This window comes from Hemicordylus capensis, chromosome 1 (assembly GCF_027244095.1).
Source record: "Hemicordylus capensis ecotype Gifberg chromosome 1, rHemCap1.1.pri, whole genome shotgun sequence".
NCBI classification, from domain to species: domain Eukaryota; kingdom Metazoa; phylum Chordata; class Lepidosauria; order Squamata; family Cordylidae; genus Hemicordylus; species Hemicordylus capensis.
This window is the reverse complement of record NC_069657.1, coordinates 189,603,435-189,623,738: the sequence shown is the minus strand read 5'-3', so window position 1 is coordinate 189,623,738 and position 20,304 is coordinate 189,603,435. Positions and strand designations below refer to the sequence as shown.

At 46.7% G+C, this 20,304-nt stretch overlaps 1 protein-coding gene across 2 annotated transcripts in view; it reads left to right on the top strand.

Moving 5' to 3' along the window:
• The first annotated feature begins 10,515 nt into the window (after window positions 1-10,515).
• IFIH1 (interferon induced with helicase C domain 1) overlaps window positions 10,516-20,304 on the top strand; it is a 56,725-nt gene continuing 46,936 nt past the window's right edge. The window contains exons 1-2 of one of the 2 annotated variants that reach the window (XM_053285283.1): window positions 10,516-10,538; window positions 16,572-17,214. In XM_053285283.1, the coding sequence (XP_053141258.1) occupies window positions 16,756-17,214 (459 nt within the window). In that variant the 5' untranslated portion in view covers window positions 10,516-10,538; window positions 16,572-16,755. Of the gene's footprint in view, window positions 10,539-12,904; window positions 13,562-16,571; window positions 17,215-20,304 lie in introns of those variants that run through there. The other variant, XM_053285282.1, reaches the window with a different exon arrangement.

Below are 20,304 nucleotides of genomic sequence, written 5' to 3'. Positions count from 1 at the left end.
ATCAGGACCTCTCGGCCCCAGTTAGTGACTCCAAGTCTGACCCTGAAGTTTGCAGCAGACCAGTCCCAGGTCCTGATCGCAGGCCAGAGTCTGAGAAAGCTCTAGAAATGGAACCCCTCAAGACAGCACCTGCACGGCCTGAACCCCTCCCTCAAGTGACACCTTTTGAACCTGAGCCCCCCCCCCCCCGAGCCAGCTCTTCACCTTCTGCCACCCTCCATGATAGCTGTATGCCATCAGCAGCAACAACTTTGAGGCAGGATCAGCTGGGAAGGAGGAGGGATGCCTCACTCCAGGCCAGAGAGCTGCCCCTTTAGGCTACTGTCTCCAGGGAGCCTAGCAGGTGTGGACTGGAGCTCAGAGGTATTTAAGAGTGCAGTCTCTTCTGGTGGTTGTTGGGCCAGTATGTTGCATGGACTGTGTCCATAGTGCTGTCCTGACCATCACTGCATTAACTGCCAGACCTTGTGGGCTCTTTGCCATGGTGTGGGACTGGACATGAGGGGGCGCTAAGAGTTTGTTGTAAGTGGGGTGGCATTTGTTGGCATGCTCTCAAGGAGGCTGTACTGGGGTATAGCCTCCTCCCTCACTATAATGTCTGATTAGTGTTTTAAGTAGTTTCAAAAGGTGCTGAAGGGAGGAAGTTTGCACTCTCCTCTGTGGGGTTTTTTTTTTTTTTTTTTTAAAATACAGCCCTATCCTTTGCCTGTTTACTCAGAAGTCCTGCTGAGTTAAATGGTGGCTTACTCTGACATAAGAACAGCGCTGCTGGATCAGGCCCATCTAGTCTAGCATCTAGTTTTGCACAGTGGGCCACCAGATGCCACTGGAAGCCACAGGCAGGAGTTGGGGGCATGCCTTCTCTCCTGCTGTTACTCCCCTGCAACTGGTACTCAGAGGCATCCTGCCTTTGAGGCTGGAGGTGGCCTATAGCCCTCCAACTAGTAGCCGTAGATAGACCTCTCCTTCATGAAGTTATCCAAACTCTTCTTAAAGCCTGCCATCCACGTTGTTGGCTGTCACCACATCTTGTGGCAAAGAATTCCATAAGCTGATCATGCATTATGTGAATTAGTACTTCCGTTTGTTGGTCCTAGATTTCCAGGCAATCAATTTCATGGGATGACCCTTGGTTCTAATGTTATGTGAGAGGGAGAAGAATTTCCCTCTATCCACTTTCTCCACACCATGCATGATTTTATAGACCTCTATCATGTCTCTCCGTAGTCCTCTTTTTTCTAAACTTTTTTCTAAGTTTGTCTAGGATTGTGCCTCTCTGTTTTGCGGGCTCTTTCTTTTTAAGGCTAGGACAGGACTTCACAAACACAAGTATCCTTGCTTCAAAACAAAATAAATATTTAAAAGTAATAGTTTATTCATGTTTATTCTTTATAATTTACAATTATAATAGAAATGAAGAAAGAAAAACATAGGGCAGGGGTAAATGATGGAGAGAAAATGGAGGAGAGGGAAGGAGAGAAAAAGGAGAAGGGTGGGAGAAGGAAGCTTGTAGGGTGATTAAAATTTTTCGACTATAAGTGCAAGAACTTAGCTAGTCTGTTGCACTTGCAGATCAGACACTTGAAACTGGTAGCAGTGTTGTTCCGTACTGGGAGCTGAAATTCCCTACCAGAGGCCCAGAAATTCCCTATTTGCCTTTGAAATTCCCTACAGAAATTCCTTTTTTGCCCTTAAAATTCCCTGGAGGCTTTACACACAGGGCTTTTACTTAGAATCTCCTCCAGAATGGAGTGTGCCGGTCCACATATTAGCTGCATTTACCGCGAGGTAGCTGCAGGCTCTCAAGGACCAATACAGACAGGACTCTGTTTTTCCCTGAATCAAGGCTGCACATTCTGGTTTAGCACAAAGTATTTCCATCTTTTAAAAAAATCCTCTAGTTTCAGCGGCTTTTGAAAAAAAAATCTGAGGCTTTTGTTATGCCCTGCTGCTTCTCCCTTGATGTGTGGAGTGGCCATGCCAGTAATTCCGCTTCTCAAAACTCAATGAAGGGGAGTTTACATAAGCTTTAGATATGCAGAATGGATGTAACCTGAGCCTTTTTGTCTGAGCTGATTTCATTAGCTTGCAATTTTCTTCATGACAGAGAGAAAGCTCTGATTTCTGCTTTAAACTTCCCTGCCTCTTCAATCATGGGGGGGTGGGGGGGACGAGGTGATGAAGGCAGTCACTCACAAAGACAAGGGTTAAGAGTTCTGCTGTTTGAGCCAGCTTTTGGCAACTTGTCATGCTGGTCTCAAACTAACAACAAAAAAACTCTTTCGCTGCCGCCGCCTCTCTGTGATGTGATTTGTGATTGGTTGGAAGAAAAACCCGGAGCAAGGCAGTGGGAACACACAGGAAAAAGATCTGCCAGGGATTGCAGAGAGGAGCCAACCTTATGTGAACTGTCCATTTAATCCCCTGAATTAAACATCTTGTGAATCTTCTGTGAAGCAGATTCGCTCTTCAGATACCCCGCAGGATGAAGGCATGTATGAATAACTCCCTGGAGGAATTAAAAATTATATATGCAATAGATAGGTAATTGATCAGTTATTTCTAAGTGTGTGTGTGTGTGTGTGTGTGTGTGTGTGTGTGTGTGTGTGTGTGTACACACACACATACTGCAAACCACCCAGAGATTTGAGGTTTGGGCGGAATACAAATATGTTAAATAAGTAAATAAATAATAAAGACAATTATTTTTACTTGCAAAAGGCTGAATAATGAAGCTGTACTCTTATGCTTTGCAGTTTTAGCATGTTTTTCGATGTCACTTTCCCCACATTTTATTATAATATTACATGCTCTGCACAGCGCTGCATTACTTCCCCCCCACACCCTTTAAACTGAGGCAGTTCCAACCACTCCTTTCTAAACTTCCTAACACATGGCTTTCTTTTTTCTTCTTTCATCAGTTCACCTCGAATTAGTCTTGCTTTGGGGGGGTAGAAGAACCTTCATTTCCAGAATTTGTATCCTCCATTCTTTGCACTACAAAAGAAAATTCACCAGAGATTAAAGAAAAAAATTGTTATGCTGATAAATACTCACATGTAAGGTAGTTGCTTATTATGTGCACTTATTCCAGTACAACTCCTGGCTATTGGTTTTCTTTGTTCTACATACCACATAGTCTACTCGCCCAAATGCAAGACAAACCGAATACATACATGGGAATACAATCACACAATGCTTGCTCACACCTCACGGGTTTGGAATGGAAAGTGAAAGTAGTGAATGCAACAGGAAAAGAAACCTTATCTACAGTTCCCTGAATCGCCTGAATTTCCCCCTGCTTTTCACCACTTTTTAGGTAGGGTTCCCTTTCTCCTGATTTTCGGAGCTAGAATTCCCTGCATTTGGGGGAATCCCTGCAGGGAACATCACTGACTGGTAGACTGTTGTATTGGACAGCGAGCTGACTAGGGGAATAGAATATGGTGTCTCTACCTCCTCACCACCTGAATCTACCATGCTGCTGGATAAAGAAACCTGATATGAAAGATTCACACCCCCAGCTCCATCCAATCAAGTCTCCGTTATACATAACAGGTTTTATTTATTTGTATGTTTGTTTTTTAATGTATATGCTGCCATTCTTCATATATGAATTCATGGCAGCTTACAGGAAAATTCATTAAAAAACACACACACACAATATACAGTAAAACATTAACCTCTAAAAGCACAGAAATGCAGGTTGGCATACTCATCCAGGATCAAATCCTTGATGGCAGTTCTTCCCATTAACCAACATATGAGACAGCTCAGACAGAGGATGGACCAGAACATAACTGGGCCTCCTTCACCTCCTTCAGCTTCGCCAGCACCCACCTATGTCCCCTGCCCTCTATTCACTGTATAGTTTTTATTTTTTTTAATTGTTAAATTTATATACCGCCTTTCATTAAAGCAATCTCAAGGCGGTTTACACCAAAAAATTTTAACACAAGATGGTAAAAAAAGACACAATTAAAACATTAAGTGGGGGGGGGGATATTAAACAAATCTGATTAAAAATTTTAAAACAAAAAGCATAAAAGCAATAAAGATTATAAAGAGCAGCAGCAGGGAATCAAATAAATGCCTGGGCAAAAAGCCAAGATTTTACATTTTTTCTAAAAGCTGTGATGGAAACCAAGGAGCGAATAGCCACCAAGAGAGCATTCCAGAGTCTGGGGGCAGCAACAGAGAAGGTCCTGTCCCGCGTGCACGACAACCAAGCCTCCCTCATTGTCGGCACCCAGAGCAGACCCCCCTCAGATGACCTTGTCAAGCGGGCAGCAACCCTTGGGAGCTGGTGGTCCCTCAGGTATCCCAGGCCCAAACCGTTTAGGGCTTTAAAGGTCAAAACCAGCACCTTGAATTGGACCTGGAAACAAATTGGTAGCCAGTGCAGCTCTTTCAAAATGGGTGTGATGTGCTCCCACTGGGCAGCTCCGGATAAAACCCTAGCTGCCACATTTTGCACTAGCTGCAGTTTCCGGATGTTCTTCAAGGGCAGCCCCACGTAGAGCGCGTTACAGTAATCCAGCCTTGACGTGACTAAGGCATGGGTAACTGTGGCCAGATCTGCCTTCTTGAGAAAGGGACGCAGCTGGCACACTAGCCAAACCTGTGCAAAGGTACCTCTGGCAAAGGTACCTACACCTGAGCTTCCAAAAGCAGAGCCGGGTCCAGTAATACCCCCGAGCTGCGTACTTGCTCCTTCAAGGGGAGTGCAACCCCATCCAGAACCGGTAAAATCTCCTCATCCTGATTGGCTCTCCTACTGACCAACAGTACCTCCGTCTTATCCGGATTCAATTTCAGTTTGTTAGCCCACATCCACCCCATCACGGCCTCCAGCCCCCGATTCAGGACATCCACCGCCTCCCTAGGGTCAGATGACAAGGAGAGATAGAGCTGAGTGTCATCCGCATATTGCTGACAACTCAGTCCAAGTCCCCGGATGACCTCTCCTAGTGGTTTCATGTAGATGTTGTTCATGTAGTTGTGCCCTGCCCCAACTCTGCCCCAACTCTCCCCCAAAATATCTCCCAAAGCAACAACTACTACAGGTACTTTTATATTGCTTTTCAACAGAGTGCTAAAAGTGGTTTACAAAGAGAAATATATAATAAATAATATGGCTACCTATCCCAAAAGGGCTCAGTATAAAAAGAAACATAAGGTAGACACCAGCAACAGCCACTGGAGAGATGCTGTACTGGAGCTGAACAGGGCTGGTTGATCTTCCCTCAGTCAACATTTTGAATCATCATTTTGCCTCTTTGCTCAATAAGCAGGGGTTAATCCTAATCCAGAACAGAGTTAACACCCATAACTAAACCTCAAAGCTAAAACTACTAGCCGCCTAATGTTTCAGAGAGAAAGAGAGCCCCTGCTACCTCACATGGAATCCAACAAACCTTTCACCAGATCTTGGGAACCGGGCAATACAAAGAGATGTCCTAGCTATTGATTTTTGTTGCACAAATTTTGTGTCATTTTATAAAGAAAGGTTAAGAAGCCACAAGATGCAAGTATGAAGGAATTTATCAGGCTGGACTTGTAATAATACAAAAGCATGCTCTGAGGCGGCTGTTATGTTGATGGAGCAATTGGTGAAATATTGAAACCATTCACACACGGACTGAAAACTGGGCTAAGGAAGCTCAGCTTGGTTTTCGGTGCATGTATGTACTGCCAGGAGCCGCACGACTCCTGGCGGCATGGCAGCAAGCCTGCTTAGGCAGCCTGCCACTTAGTCTGGGTTTTGGATGCGAGGGAACCGAAAAAGTGGGCTAAATGCTTGTGTGTCAGTGCCGCACGAAGCACATTATTGGGAGGCTCTCCATAATGCAATGCGCACATTATGGAAACTCCTGGCCCCAAAACTTTGCTGCTCCCAGGAGAAGCCAGCAATCATCTGGGCAGCCAATCCGGCCACCCAGCAACATTGATAGGATCATCTGTGGGGGAGGTAAGCTTTTTGTGGCTTCTTCCCCTCGCCCTGTCCATTCTCCAATCATAAGAATGGGCTCATTGGGTTGTTACAGAAATGTTTGTCACAGCCTCATTGGTATGTAGTACCACCAATCAGAAACAAGAGTCCTCCATGGAAAAGACTGGAGTTGAAGGTTCCTTGCAGTTGCCAGGTTTTAGAGCACCTGTTACATATAATTAAAACAGCCTTCAGTCAAAGAAGATCTTAGTGCAGGGTTTCTCAACGTGTGGGTCCCCAGATGTTATCGGACTTCAGCTCCCATAATCCCCAGCCCCAGTAGCCTTTGGTTGGGAATTATGGGAGTTGAAGTCCAATTACATCTGGGAACCCACACATTGAGAATCCCTGTCTTAGTGGTTTTAGATTTTAGCACTGCAAATGGAATAAGAGAGTTGAACCATGGCTAGAGACCTGAAAAAGGAAAGATTCAGATGTGGATTGGTCACAGTAATTAAATTATGATGTTACTTGAGACATCAATGGGCCACATATTTCCAGACTTCAAAATAGAGTCCTAGGGGCTCATAGTACTCCCCTAGTATGAAGCAAGCACTGTGAGCCCCAAGGATGGCCCTAGAGTTTTTGGCACCCTAGAGAAAGCTTCTCTGATGCCCCCTCCAGCCAACTAGTGTGGAGTCCTGGCTTTAACTTGAGCTGTGCAGGCTGCTCATTCACCAGGTCAAATGACTAGCCCACGTAGATTACCAGTGAATGACTAGCTTGCACTGGTTTGGGGATAGCAATAGCACTTACATTTATATACCGCTCTATAGCTGGAAGCTCTCTAAGCGGTTTTACAATGATTTAGCATATTGCCCCCAACATTCTGGGTACTCATTTTACCGACCTCGGAAGGATGGAAGGCTGAGTCAACCTTGAGCCCCTGGTCAGGATCGAACTTGTAACCTTCTGGTTACAGGGCGGCAGTTTTTTACCACTGCGCCACCAGGGATAATGTGGGAAAAGGAAAAAGGTTAAGAAGCTTGGAGCCTGCCCAACAACACCTACTCTTCCTCTCTTGTTGCAATCCTCAGGGTCAACCAACCTCTCTGTCTCTCCAAGAGGCAGCTTTTAACGGTGCTGTGAGGAGCTTCCATCCGAGACTAACCAGGCCCGACTGCATCCAAGCCAATAGTTGTGAGCACCGCTTATTTTGAAGTCTGGCCATTCAAGAAACCAGGATGGAGGCTCCCATCTGAGCAGCTGCAGCAGTAACAGAGCAGAGGGAAGCAAGGAAGGGGCAGGGACACAGCACACTAAGCGGGGGTGGGGGGGTGGGGTGGGGAGGAAAGCAAGCCAGAGACCAGCCAGGAGACAGGCCCTGCCCACTTGACTTCTGCCCAGGAAGCTGCAGCAGTGCAGCAAATCAGTCCTTTAGTCAATCAGGCAGCATTGTGGGCAGGCGGGCAGGCAGGTGAACCTGCAAAGCACTTCAAATGTCCTTAAGCGAGAGGAACACTCAACACCAATGAGATATGCCATCGTTGTTGTGAGATCACAAGGATACACTCTTGCTTTGGAAATTTTAAAAATGGATTCTAGTCCAGAAAAGGTGGAGCCTACAAAGCTGAAATCAGCCCTACTATGACATCACTACTGTAAGAATAGACCCTATTCAGACAGTACATTGTATGTGCATACAAATGTCTTTTGTGGGAATGACTGTACATGTATACGTTTTAAATGTTAACCTGGATATAGCTCCCTCCAATGTACGGTACAGACAAAAACTGTACTACAAAAAGTGTAAATCTGTTGACCATAATGTGTGAATAATTGTATGTGTGTACAGATCCACAAGTGCATACACTGCACTTGCATTGAATATAATGTGTGAAGTAACCAGTGGTGCACCTAAGTAACTTTGGAGCCTGGTCCGGAAGGGCTTCAGAGGGGGCCCCCCACTGTGATCCCCCCAAAAAAAATTCTAAAAGGGGGGAAAGAAATCTGCATTTGGGGGGCCTCCCCGGAAGCCTGCTGCCACCCTGTTGCTGCCCCGCCATGCCGATCTTTGACATTTTCACTGCCATGTGCACGGCCTCCATGGGGGGGGGGGGTTTGGAGGTGAGCCAAGCAGGCCATGGTAGCGGTGGCGGGCAAAACAGCTGGTGGGCCTGTCCATCCGGGCTTTCAGCACTGGCGAGAGCCTCCAGCACACATGCTCTGCTCTTGCACTGCGCAGGCACACTGGAGGCTCTCGCCGGTGCTCGAGGCCCAAATGGACATGCCCACCAGCCGCTGTGCCCCCACCACGGCCTGCTCAGCTCACCCCACACACCCCTGGCAGCCATGCACATGGTAGTGAAAATGTCAAAGATCGGTGGGGCGGGCGTGGGGTGGTGGTGGGCCGTTTGGGTAGCCCCCTCCCCAGGGCATTTGGAGGCCTCCTCTGCTGTGTCCACAGACCAGAGCCCCAAGGTCCAGGGGTAAGAGCGCCTCTGGAAGTAACCACTCCAGATGGCTCATGCAATAAAGCCAAACAATCCATGTGCTCAGCACTAACCATTTCTTTTTTCCTTTCTTATTAGGGATATTTTGTGTGTATTCTAGATGGTGAATCTTTGATCTAAAGCATACACAGGTCATGTGCTTGGAAATGTGATGCAATGATTTAGAAACATTCTTTCAGAAATGTCCTTGAGGCAGCATAAAGTATAGGTTATCAGCCTCTACTTTATACCTGAGTTACCGCTCCCAAACCCCCCTTTGTAAATGAGGAGGAAACTTTAAGGCTGTTCACACAAGCAGCCCTACCCAGGCTTGGGCAGCCCGACTTGGGTAGGGCTGCTCGTGTGAAGCGCTGGGATTGTCCTTGATCCTGGCACTGCCCTCCCAGGTAGCCCTGTTTTTTTTTAAACCTGACTGTTTTCCTGGGTAGAAGGGCACGAGCACACCCTTCTACCCAGGTAAACGGTCGTGTGAATACTTGGGCTGCATGCACCCCGAGCTGACACAGAGCCAGATGCCTAGAGTGCCTAACTCATGGTGCCCAGAGTGCCTGATTCCTCGTGTGGTGCATTGTGGGTTTTTTGGAGGCCAGGCAGCATTTCCCCGGCCTCCAGAATGCTACGCTGCTCACCACAACGGAGATGGTATGCACAGCGATGGGAGCAAGACAATCATGTGGAGGAAGGGAGGTATACTCCTGCCTTCCCCTCAACCCTCCCTAGCCACCAGGGATTTCATTTCTGTGAATGATGACCTTAAAGTCTCTAGGCATTATGAAATGAAACCAAACTGCAAAAAGGGAAGATGAAACGGAAAATGATGAAATCTGGTAATCAAAAGACCTTATGCTGCAGTTTAAAAGGTATTTGGAGGCCAATTGCTCCCCCCCCCTTTTTTAACTGCTAGAACAATTTGTTATGGGGCAGCTAACACAGTTGTATCATCAATCATCATCATCATCATCTTATAAGTCTGAATCGTGACATTTGTTTTGGAAACCTTAGCTGCAGTTCTAAGCACATTTACTATGAAGTTCTATTGAAAGTTGGATTTTCTGTCAGCTAAATGGATTTTGGATCAGGCTGTAAACTGCCAAAACAATGTGAAAAAGGCAGCCACAGGGCCAATGTATTATTAGGGCTGCTGCCAGACCATCTTTTCTAAAGCTTGTTGCTTCCTAAAAGTCAGAGATGGTTTGTTGTCATTCCCCCAATGGGAGCTAATGGTTACGGGCAGGGGCAAGGACAGTACTGGGCCACCTAGGCATGTAAAGTAAAGGTAAAGTGTGCCGTCAAGTCGATTTCGACTCCTGGCGCCCACAGAGCCCTGTGGTTGTCTTTGGTAGAATACAGGAGGGGTTGACCATTGCCTCCTCCCAGGGCTGTCCTTAGGGCGGGGCAACTGGGGCGATCACCCTGAGCCGGGACAGGCCCTGCACTGGAGCAGCCTGCCCTGAAGAAATCTATCTTTCTCCCCCTGCCCGGCAGACCTGTAGTACCGCAGGAGCCCTCAGGGTCAGCCCTGTGCAATCTTGCCTGCTAATGAAAGGCTCTCTGCGGGCTGCTACAGCTCCCTCATTGCCCTGACTCTCAGCTGTTCGGCGGTGGGTGGGGCTTCCAGAGGCCTCCCTGCTTGCAGGCCTTCCTGAAGCTCTCCTTTGAAGAAGCTCTCCCCAGTCCCTGATTCCCACTCAAGAGCCCCAGCAGCCCAGCAAATACAGAACAAGCAGCAGGGGCAGAAGCAGGGGTGAGTGTGCAAGGGTTCAGTTGCATCCCCTGCTGTGGATTGATCTCCAAATCGGCAGTTCCCAGTAGCAGAGTTTTTAAAAAAAAAGGAAAAAGGATCAACTTCCCTTCCTGCTGCTAGTCCTCCTGTCCAGCAGGAGCAGCTGCTGCCACCTGATTCATTCTTCTGGACTCTTGTGCTCTTTCCCTGCTTGGGCCAGCATTTGAAAGTACAGTACTGTAATTTTAGAGCAAGCAGGAAGCCAGGAGGAGGACAGAGGAACTGCTGCAGCTCCTCTGTCCTCCTCCTGGCTTCCTGCTTGCTGGGACATGGAAAGAAGCTGGCTGTGGGCTTGTCTCCCTCCAGGAAAGTAAAACATTTTTTTTAAAAACCAACCTTTCTCTCACTGTTTGCTTTGTTTGTGATTTGTTTCCCCTGTGAGAGAAGCAGAAATCCCACTACCCCCACTTGAAAATCTCAATTTCTGGAAAAAAGCCTCCCCATCCCAACAATATACCTTCTTGTGAGGAAATTAGTCAGTACACAAGTATTAAAAACTGCAAAAAGAATAATAGGGAAGGGGAAAAAATGCTCTAACAAAATGGATTTGTTCTTGTTCCTGACTTGGTTTACCGTGTGCTGGTTGTTGAGTGTTGCTTATAGCTCTAATCTGGTCCGTGTGTGTGGTTTATTTGTTTTCCTTATTAAAATATTTATCTATTGTAGCAACAGCATTCTCAAAATGGCTTAAATAGCAAAATATATGAGAAAATGGTTCTTTCTCAACATGTTTCTAGTTATAATTTTATTTGCTTTGTGCTTGTAACAATCGCTCATATATAAATAACTTACATAATTGTCTTTTTCTGCTGTCCTGTTTGAAATCAAATTGGTGGCTTTTCCTTCTGCAGTATATAGGTACACTGTACGTACACTGTAGTGTATAGGGAATGAGAGAAAGTGGGGGGAGGTCAAGTTTGCCATCCAGAAGGTCTGAGTGAGAAATGTGAGGCAAGGGGTATGTGTTGTGCTCTCAACATTTTTCCTTTCAAATGCACTATATGTCCAAGCTGGTTGAACATGTCCAAAAACCTCACTCACTCACACACACACTACTCACACTATTTACATAGTATGTCATCAGTCAGTATGATTCTGTAATCATATTAAATGTTAAGGAGGCCCTGCACATGCTGATTCGCCCCCAGCCCCGCACCCCCTAGGGACGGCCCTTCCTCCTTCCATGCAGTATGAGATGATGCCTTTCAGCATCTTCCTATATCCCTGCTCCCCGATATAGGTGTTACCAGTGGGGATTCGAACCGGCAACCTTCTGCTTGTTAGTCAAGCATTTCCCTGCTGCGCCACTTAAGGTGACACCTAGGCATGTATCCCAGATCAATTCTTCCATGCCCCAGACTTCCATGCTGCCTGACACTGAAGGATGCATTGGTGAATGATAGCTTTAAAACCTGGGGGGGAAAGCATTGGATAGAGAGCATGAAAAGGTTAAATTAGCAACGGGGGTGGTGGTGAGAGGGGGCGCCCACAGATGGGTGGGTTATGGCCTCAGGACCCAGATCTTTTAAGTACCTAGCAGTGCTCCAAGTAGGGGATGATTTACTGCATGCGTAATTCACCTGCAGGAGTGGAGTCTCAGACTAGTGCTTTCTCTGTTAGAGAGAAATTGCCATTTTGGAATGTGCAACTTATAGACAGAAAGAAATAAGCAAAAAGGAAAGAGCGAGACAGAGCTCAGCTGAGAGCTCTCTTAGTTAACTAAAAAGTGGGGTGTAACCATCACATTGCTCTCTGGAATCTGGTCCAAAGGTTAGCAGATATACTGTCTGTTTTAGGTGTGTGCTTGCTTCCAGCAGGCTCTGCTTCTATACAAAACACAAAGCATTACTGCAAATGCCCCAAATGCCTCTGGTGTCCCTCATCCAAAGAAAACACACAGTGCAATAGTATGCATGTCTACTCAGAATGAGTTCAATGGCGTGTGGCTAGCTGGCATGTCAGGGGGTGTGGCTATCCAGAAGAACAGCCCCACATTCTCCTTCCTTCCTTCCCACTGATGTGCACATCAGGAAACCTGTTCTGTTTGATTTTAGAAACGACTTTAGAATGATACATGGACAACTCATCTATCTATCTATCTATCTATCTATCTATCTATCTATCTATCTATCTATCTATCTATCTCAATTAAAAACAAATAGAGCATGAGTGGGAGGTGCTTTCCCATCAAGCTCTCCTAGAATGGTAGGTTCAGGAATATGTTTTAATTAATGGATTTGCACCCCTACCTTTTGACTTTAAAACCTCTCAAGGGACAGGTTTGAATGATACCTCGTCTGCTGGCCACCCACACAGAGTAAAGACATATACTTGCTGTGCGTGCAAGTCCGTTCCCCCATTGTTGTGCTGCAGCACCAAGGCACCATTCGCTAATCCACATGTGGGATGATTTGCTCAAACTGCCCTTCAACATGCATTACAAATGCTGGTTTAAACTAGTATTTGTAGTGCATGTAGAAGAGCAGTTCAAATACAGTTAGCAGTTCAACCCCCTGCTAACTTGGCAAAGAGGCACCTTTTAACGTGGTGATTCTCTTTATTTAGCAGGGGGAGAGTAACTGGCCCTATCCACCCCCAGCACAGCATCCCTCCAGTGACTGTTGCTGGTGTCTATCTTATGTTTCTTTTAGATTGTGAGCCCTTTGGGGACAGGGATCCATCTTATTTATTTATTATTTCTCTGTGTAAACCGCCCTGAGCCATTTTTGGAAGGGCGGTATAGAAATCGAATTATTATTAGTATTATTATTAAATAAACCCTTCCTCCAGGGATTAATGGAAGAGCCCAGCATGCCAGGAAGGGGCATACCTCACAGCATGCACACACCCTTAGCATGTGTGGTCAGGCTGGCAGACACAGCATCACCCAAACTGGTCCACAGCAGCTTACAAAACAAAATACTTTTAAATAAATAAATAAATATCACATTAAACATGGATCTGGGCCGCACCTACACCACTAGGCTAAAGTCTGTTATCTGAATTGCATCTACATTTGTTCCTGACTGAGTACCAATTGGCGCCCTAAAGATGATGAGAGAACATAGTTAGTTAGTTGTTTATTTACGATCTTAGATCAAACATTGAGAGAACATATAAATCTTGCTGGCAGCTGAACCACTGAAACATTTTAGTGAGTTTGTTGTTTGGATTTCTGTGTCCTCTTTAGCTTCCTTGGTATGGCTACAAATCCAGAGTTATTTCAGGAGGCACTTCTGGGAACATGGGAAGGGATGAGCCAAGTGGCAGTTGGAACCCACTATGCCAATGGAGGGGACCTTAGTGTTTCACCATTCCTTCTGGTGCAACCAGGTAGAAGCTGAGAATTGATGCTTGATTCCCTCCCTGTTCCCTCCATGGTATCTACAAGATATGGGTGAGAGAAAATCCCGCCTGTAACCTTGGAGAAGCCGCTGTCAGTCTGGGTGGACAATACTGAGCTAGATGGACCAATAGTCTGACTTGGTATAAGGCAGCTTCCTATGTTCTTATGTAATGTGATCAGATCAGAATAGCTGTGTCAACATACATTTGAGGGAAATCTATTTCAGGTAAAACCTGTGGGCTCTTGCATAATCAAACGCAGAGGCCTTGGTTTGGGAAAGTAAAGACAACTCCCTTCAAGATGGGCATCTGTGGTTTGGTAGTCTTTGCCAAGTTGCAGCTCTTATTTATTGACAGGGTGCTATAACAATGACAGTGTCCAAGTCTAGGTATAACTGCTTAGCAACAAACACTTCCTAGGGATATTTCTCTATTCAAAAAGGTAAAAGAAAATGAAAGGCACAGGATATAAGAGGTGTTATAGAAATGTAACCCATCATAGTGACTCAGTTCAGGAGTCTTGTGGCAACAGGTTTAATGCTGGTTCTGTGCAATGTTCAGAACACATCTAGAGAACATGCGCTCCCCCTTCACTTTATGCACTATTTATTTATTTAATACATTTCTATACTGCCCACAACACAAGTTCTCTGGGCAGTTTACAAAACAAAAACAGCCAATAAAAGATTAAAACATTTCAACAATAAAAATTAAAAAGTTAAAACTATTAAAACACAATTAAAACTGTATCTAATTAATTATCTAATTAAGTGGAAGAAGCCTTAAACTTCCAGTCCTCATCTAAAATAATCTGGGATTTTCTGTGATGTCTGAACTCAGCGAACCCAGATTTCTGCTAACTGGGGTTTACAAACAAGCCAGACTATGAAACTGGAAATTATCATTATATATAAGAACTAGTGAATTTAAGCCCGTTAAATTAACGGGCGCTAGTAGACCGCTATTGCGGCTCACTCTTTGGGGCTGGCTGTTCCCTTCTCTCTCCTGCCCCACTCTCCCTCCCTCCCTTCTGCCCACACTCTTGCCTCTCTAAATTTTCTATTCTCCACCACTACTGCAATAGCTGCGCCAGGACCCCCAGAAGTGCCCCCCCATTCCCACGCCTTCATCAGAGCCCCAACACATAGCTGTGAATAGCCAGACAGTAAAAAGAAACCTGGCGCTATGAGGAAAGAAATCCAAGATGGTAAATTGGCCTCAGCCGCCCCACCCCGGCTACACCAAAGGCTAGCCCCCTTTGGTAGCCACCTATCTGCACCAGAGGCTGCACCTCCAGCCCATCCTTCCTTCTTTTAAGGGCCAAAAAGCTGGGGGGAAAGCCCAATCAGATGTTTCTCACACAAACTGACAATAGGCAAATTGTCTCAGGTGATCGGTGTTAAAACGATTGGGAAGGGCAAGCAACCAAAGGGAGGGAGAGGAGCCCAGAGCTAGCCCAAACACCCTGGCAGAGCCCAGAACTAGCCCAAACACTCCCACACAAAGAGAAGGGGAGGGGAGGGGAGGAGATGGAATGTGCACACACACACACCCCTCCAGATATCATGGGCATAACGGAAACCTGGGTGTTTTCCAGATAGTGAGCCTTGTAAACGGCAACGTTTTGTGTGCTGAATGCAAGCCGCAGTTGAAATCCGTTGTAAGCTACAACTGGGAAATATAACTATTTTTCTGTGATGCAATATGCGATATTATAGGACTACAACACATCAACAAAATTCAAAAGGTGGCATCGGAAATGTGAACGGCATCTTGCTTACAGTTCAAGGAAGGCAGTGCGGAAGCACACTTAAGGGATACAGTGTGATTCTGTGGTAGCGCACAATCTGGACAGTGCCCTGGTAGAACAGAGAAAAACAGCCGGGTGTGTGTGTGTGTCGGGGGGGGGGGTACATTTATTCTGGATACAAAACCTATCTGTTTGGCCTGGCCTTCCAGGGCTTTTAAATGATTGAAAAACTGTTTAAAATTGCTGCCCTGGTTCTCCAGGGTTTTTTTTTAGCTGTTTGAATTGTTTAATTGGTTTTATTCTGTTTTTATAGCTTGATTTTAACTGTTAACTTGTTTTAATTGTTTTTACCTTGTTGTAAACCGCCCTGAGCCATTTTGGAAGGGCAGTATATAAATTTAAATAAATAAATAAATAAATAAATAAAAAGGCCATATTAGGAGTGATATAGCTCTGTCTATCAAAGAGGGCATAGAATCCAACCAATTTTGGAGACCCAGACTCCTTCACAGAATAATTATGGGTGGTTATACTAAGCCTAACAAGTATTTTATTACTTGGGGCATGCTATTGCCCTCCTGATCAAAATGCTGAGGCTGATCTTGAGTTGGAAAAAGAAATCAGGGAGACCGGGGATCAAGGAAGACAGAAAGTGTTGTAATCATGGGTTTCCTGCACTGAGCAGGGAGTGGACTAGAAGATCTCAGGGGTCCCTTCTAACTCTAACATTCTATGATTCCATAATGAGATAAGGACAGTGTGGTATGGTTTGACCAGGTTCAAACTTCCACTGAGTGAAGAAGCAAATTGGGTGACTTTGGGCCAGCCACTACCCTATCTCGCAGGGTTGTTGTGAGTGGGTAAGTGGGAGGGCATGTACACCACTCTGAGCTCTTTGGAGAAAGGGTGGTGTAAAAACTTGTAATAGTTATAAAATGACGTAACTGCGTTTCTACAAAGAATTGCATCAGTTTGTACAAGGTGTGCAGGGGATAAACAAAAAGCCTCAGAGGTGAGGACTCTTGTGAAAAAAAGGAAAGCAGATCCTTCCTGATTTACATTTGGAAACCGAATTCTCCGCAGGAATAGAAACTGAAACTAAACTCCTATAAAAAGCAGCTGGCGGAGGCGCCTGATTAGTGCCAAAACCGGATTCGGAAACGACAGATCCTTCAGAAGTAAACCTAAACAGACACGTCTGTGAGAGAGATTTAGGATATTTTGTTGGTTTGTTTGTTTTTCTCAAAGCGAGAGCAACACTCTCCTGCTGAAGAAGGAATCGCAGGCGCTGAGATCCCTGGAGTGAGAGGAGAAAGAGAGAGCAAGCCCTACCCCACTCGCGACAGAGCCGCGCAAAACTTCCCCAGCCGAGCGTGTGTGGAGCCCCTGGCCGCAAGAAGGCGAAGGCAAGAACCGCGGTGCCCGAAGCACCATGGCAGCGGCCGCTTCGCCGTCCCACGACGAGTCCATCCTCTACCTGATTTCTTGCTTCAGAGGGAGGATCAAGAACCACATCCGGGTGCTGCCAGTGCTGGACATGATGCCTTGCCTGTGTAACGAAGTAAGAGATCGCATAAAAGCTGCGCAAAAGGCCACGGGGGATGTGGATGCCGCGGAGCTGCTTCTGCGCGCCCTGGAGGACGCCCCCCGCCGCCCGCCGGGCTTGTGCCAGGAGTTCCACGACGCGCTGGTGCACGGGGGCTTTGGAGTGGCCTGCTATGTAGACCCCAGCCTGGACGCGCTGCCCTCGCCTTCCCTGGAGGCGGTCGGCGACACGGGCAGCTTCTTAGTGCAGCTCTTCTCCCCCGCCCTCGTCGAGACGCTGAGGGCTGACCAGGTGGCCGAGTGTTGCCTGCAAAAGGAGCTTCTCAATGGCGAGGACGTTCAGCGGGTAGGTAGCCTTGTCAGACGAAACTCAATTCCCCCCCCGCTCCCCACCCCAGCAGGATTTGGACATGATATTGGGCCATTCACGCGGCGCTGTGTCCACCACGCGTAGAACGAGTGCACAGTGCGCTGCACACAGGTACATTCACTGTTGAATGCAGTTACAGAAGTACACTTCCTAGCTGCACCACGCATTTGAAGGGCCTGCACACCCAGGTCCAGTTTTTGAAGTGAACTTGGCTGCTTGGGTGGGGTCTGGACTGGAGGGAGCCCTGGCAGGCTCAAGGGCCAGACTCAGAAAGGATAGAGGAGGAGTCTGAAGAGGTCTGGGGCAGAGTCGAGCAGTACAAACAGTGGCGCCTGTGAATATGGAGGCAGCGGCTAGTAGTGGTTAAAGAGCCACAAGAACTCTAAAGGTGCAGAGCAGAGCTGCACAACTTTGGCCCTCTTGCAGATATTGGAATACAACTTCCGTTATCCCTGACTGTTGGCCACTGGGGATGCTAGGAGCTGTAGTCTAAAAATAATTGGAGGCAGGGGCGGAGCTATCATTGGGCGAATGGGTTCAAAGAACCCGGGCCGTGCTTTGCGGCCCCGACACGCCCCCCGCATTCAGACGTCAGACATGGGGGTGCTAGTTTAGCTCCTGAGCGGGAGCCACAAAGCCCCTTCGGGAGTTAAACTAAGATTGGTGCTGTGTTCGTGGCTGCGCTGCCAATACAGCGCCAGCCTAAGTAGATCCTGAAGGGGCTGCGCGGCCCTTTCAGGAGTTAAAAGGCTGCCACTGCATTCGCAGCACAGGCGAAAGCAGCAGCAGCCTTAGTTTAACTCCCGAAGGGGTCGCGCAGCAAGGCTCCATTCAGGAGCCAGACCCCGCCCCCCACATCTGACGTAGATGTGCAGGGCATGGCTAGCCCCGCGTCTTACGTCAGACTCGGGGTGGGGTCAGTGAGGCATCCACTGCGGCCGCACACAGGCAGCTGGCGGTCCTGCTCCACCGCTGATTGGAGGGCCAAAGTTGTACAGACCTGGTGTAGAGCTATCCCATGTGCTTACAGCCCCATATGCTGTCCATACATGATGCAAACTCCAACTGTATTACAAGTGTGGACCTATACTGTTCATCTGGGGCTGAACCTCCTCCATCCACCTGGCATCAGACTGGAAAAGGGGAAGGGAGGAGATGTTTATTGCCACCTACATTCTCCTCTCCCCTCCTTGGAGTGGCCTTCCTTGACATTTTCTCTCATGGTGGAAAAATGGCCAACAGCCTCCATGCCCAGTCACCTCCTTGGCCCCCTACTCTGTCTCCTCAGATCGTCACTGGCATTACTGATACTCATGTGCTTTCCCAAGTGATGTCTCTCCCTCCAGTTGAAGGTTTTGTGAGACCCCCACAAATAGCCCCACTGGCAATTCTGCCCCAGCAATGCGATTCACCGGACCCACTCGACAATCAATAGCAGCAGTGGTCCCTACCTTGTATCCTGGCCCCTGAAGCAACAGACCCTTCTCCAAACCTTCCATTGCCCCCATAGTGGCGGATACATTGGGGGATAGCAAGTAGAAGCAAAAGCAAGAACTAAACAAACAACTCTAATAGGTAATCCCAGCTGCAGATTACATATTAAGTCACATGTATAACATGGAAATACAAAGCAGATTATAATGGAACTAAGCATTCCGAAGACATTCTAGAAAACAATTAACTCATTTTATAGATTGGAAACACCAGGGCTGAAAGTTTCTAGTCTAAAATAAATCCATGACAGAGAAGTCAAAATCTATACAAAGCAGAATACTCACAGAAGTGAGCCAATTTAGCCATAGACTAAGTTGCAATCTGCCTTATTTCAAGGAATTTCAGAATTAACCATTTAGTCAAACTTTTGAGCCTCTAGAAAATGCTAATTACACACACATACTCCCTTCCATTTAAATGACAGAAACATGAGCCCTATTAAGACATTATGTTGAACACTTGTACAAGTGTATAGTGTACACAGAGACATAACTGTACAGGTACAGTTATTCACACATTACATCAAGCAAGTACAGCAGCACACTTCCTTTCTGTACCATGCATTTGAGGGGACTTGTACCCAAATTCACTTTTAAACTGAATGTAGATATAGTCATTCACAAAAGCATTTACAAGTGCACAGATATCTTTATGCTTGTAATGCCTGAATGGGGCTATTGGCTCACGTGTGGTCAAGAACAATTGTCTCTCTCTCTCTTACACCTATGGCTAGCCCCCACTCCCACATACCCCCAAGGCTTGGCTGCTGATGCCTGCTGCTTTCCTCCAGTCTGTATCATCTTGCCGTGAATGCACAGGCTACATGTGAGAAAGGCTTGGGCAAGACTGGGACCAAGCTGGCTGGTAAGGTCAACAGGGCTGGCAATGGTGGTACTGCCATAGATGGCTAGCTTGAGTGGGTGAAGCCAGTCAGCCAGCCCAGCCTGGCTTCTCTTCACTGCCTGTTGGCCTTCTTTCCGATGCTCCATTGCCACCACTGAACATCAAGTCAGGCCACTGCTGTAACTGCTCCCAGAGCCAGTGGAATATTATGATGGTCCTGTGGAGGACTACATTAGTTTATGACACGATGCAGCTGCACATAGGAACATTGGAAGCTGTCTTATCCCGAGTCAGACCCTTGGTCCATCTAGCTCATTATTGTCTACGCTGACTGGCAGCAACGCTCCAAGGTTTCATGCAGTTGCTTTTCCCAGCCCTTCTGTGCAGAAACACACACACACACACTTCCAGTTTCAGTGTCTTCCTTGCTGCAGTGTGCATGTGTACATTCATTGACTAAAACAAAACCAACTATTCTTTAAAAAATAAAAATTGCTGGTAAACCAGACAAGCACAGGCAAAACAACTGTTGCACCTGGCAGTGGAAAGGTTGTTTTCTAGCCAGCTGACAACCCAACGACAGCACCAGGATCAACTGTGGCTTCCTCTTAAGTGTCCATTTGGCCACTTTGGAACATGCCCTTATCCTACAATTTTTATCTGAAAAGTATTCCACCAAGCCATCTTCTGGTCTGTTTGTTGCTTTTATTGACCTCAAGTCTGCTTTTG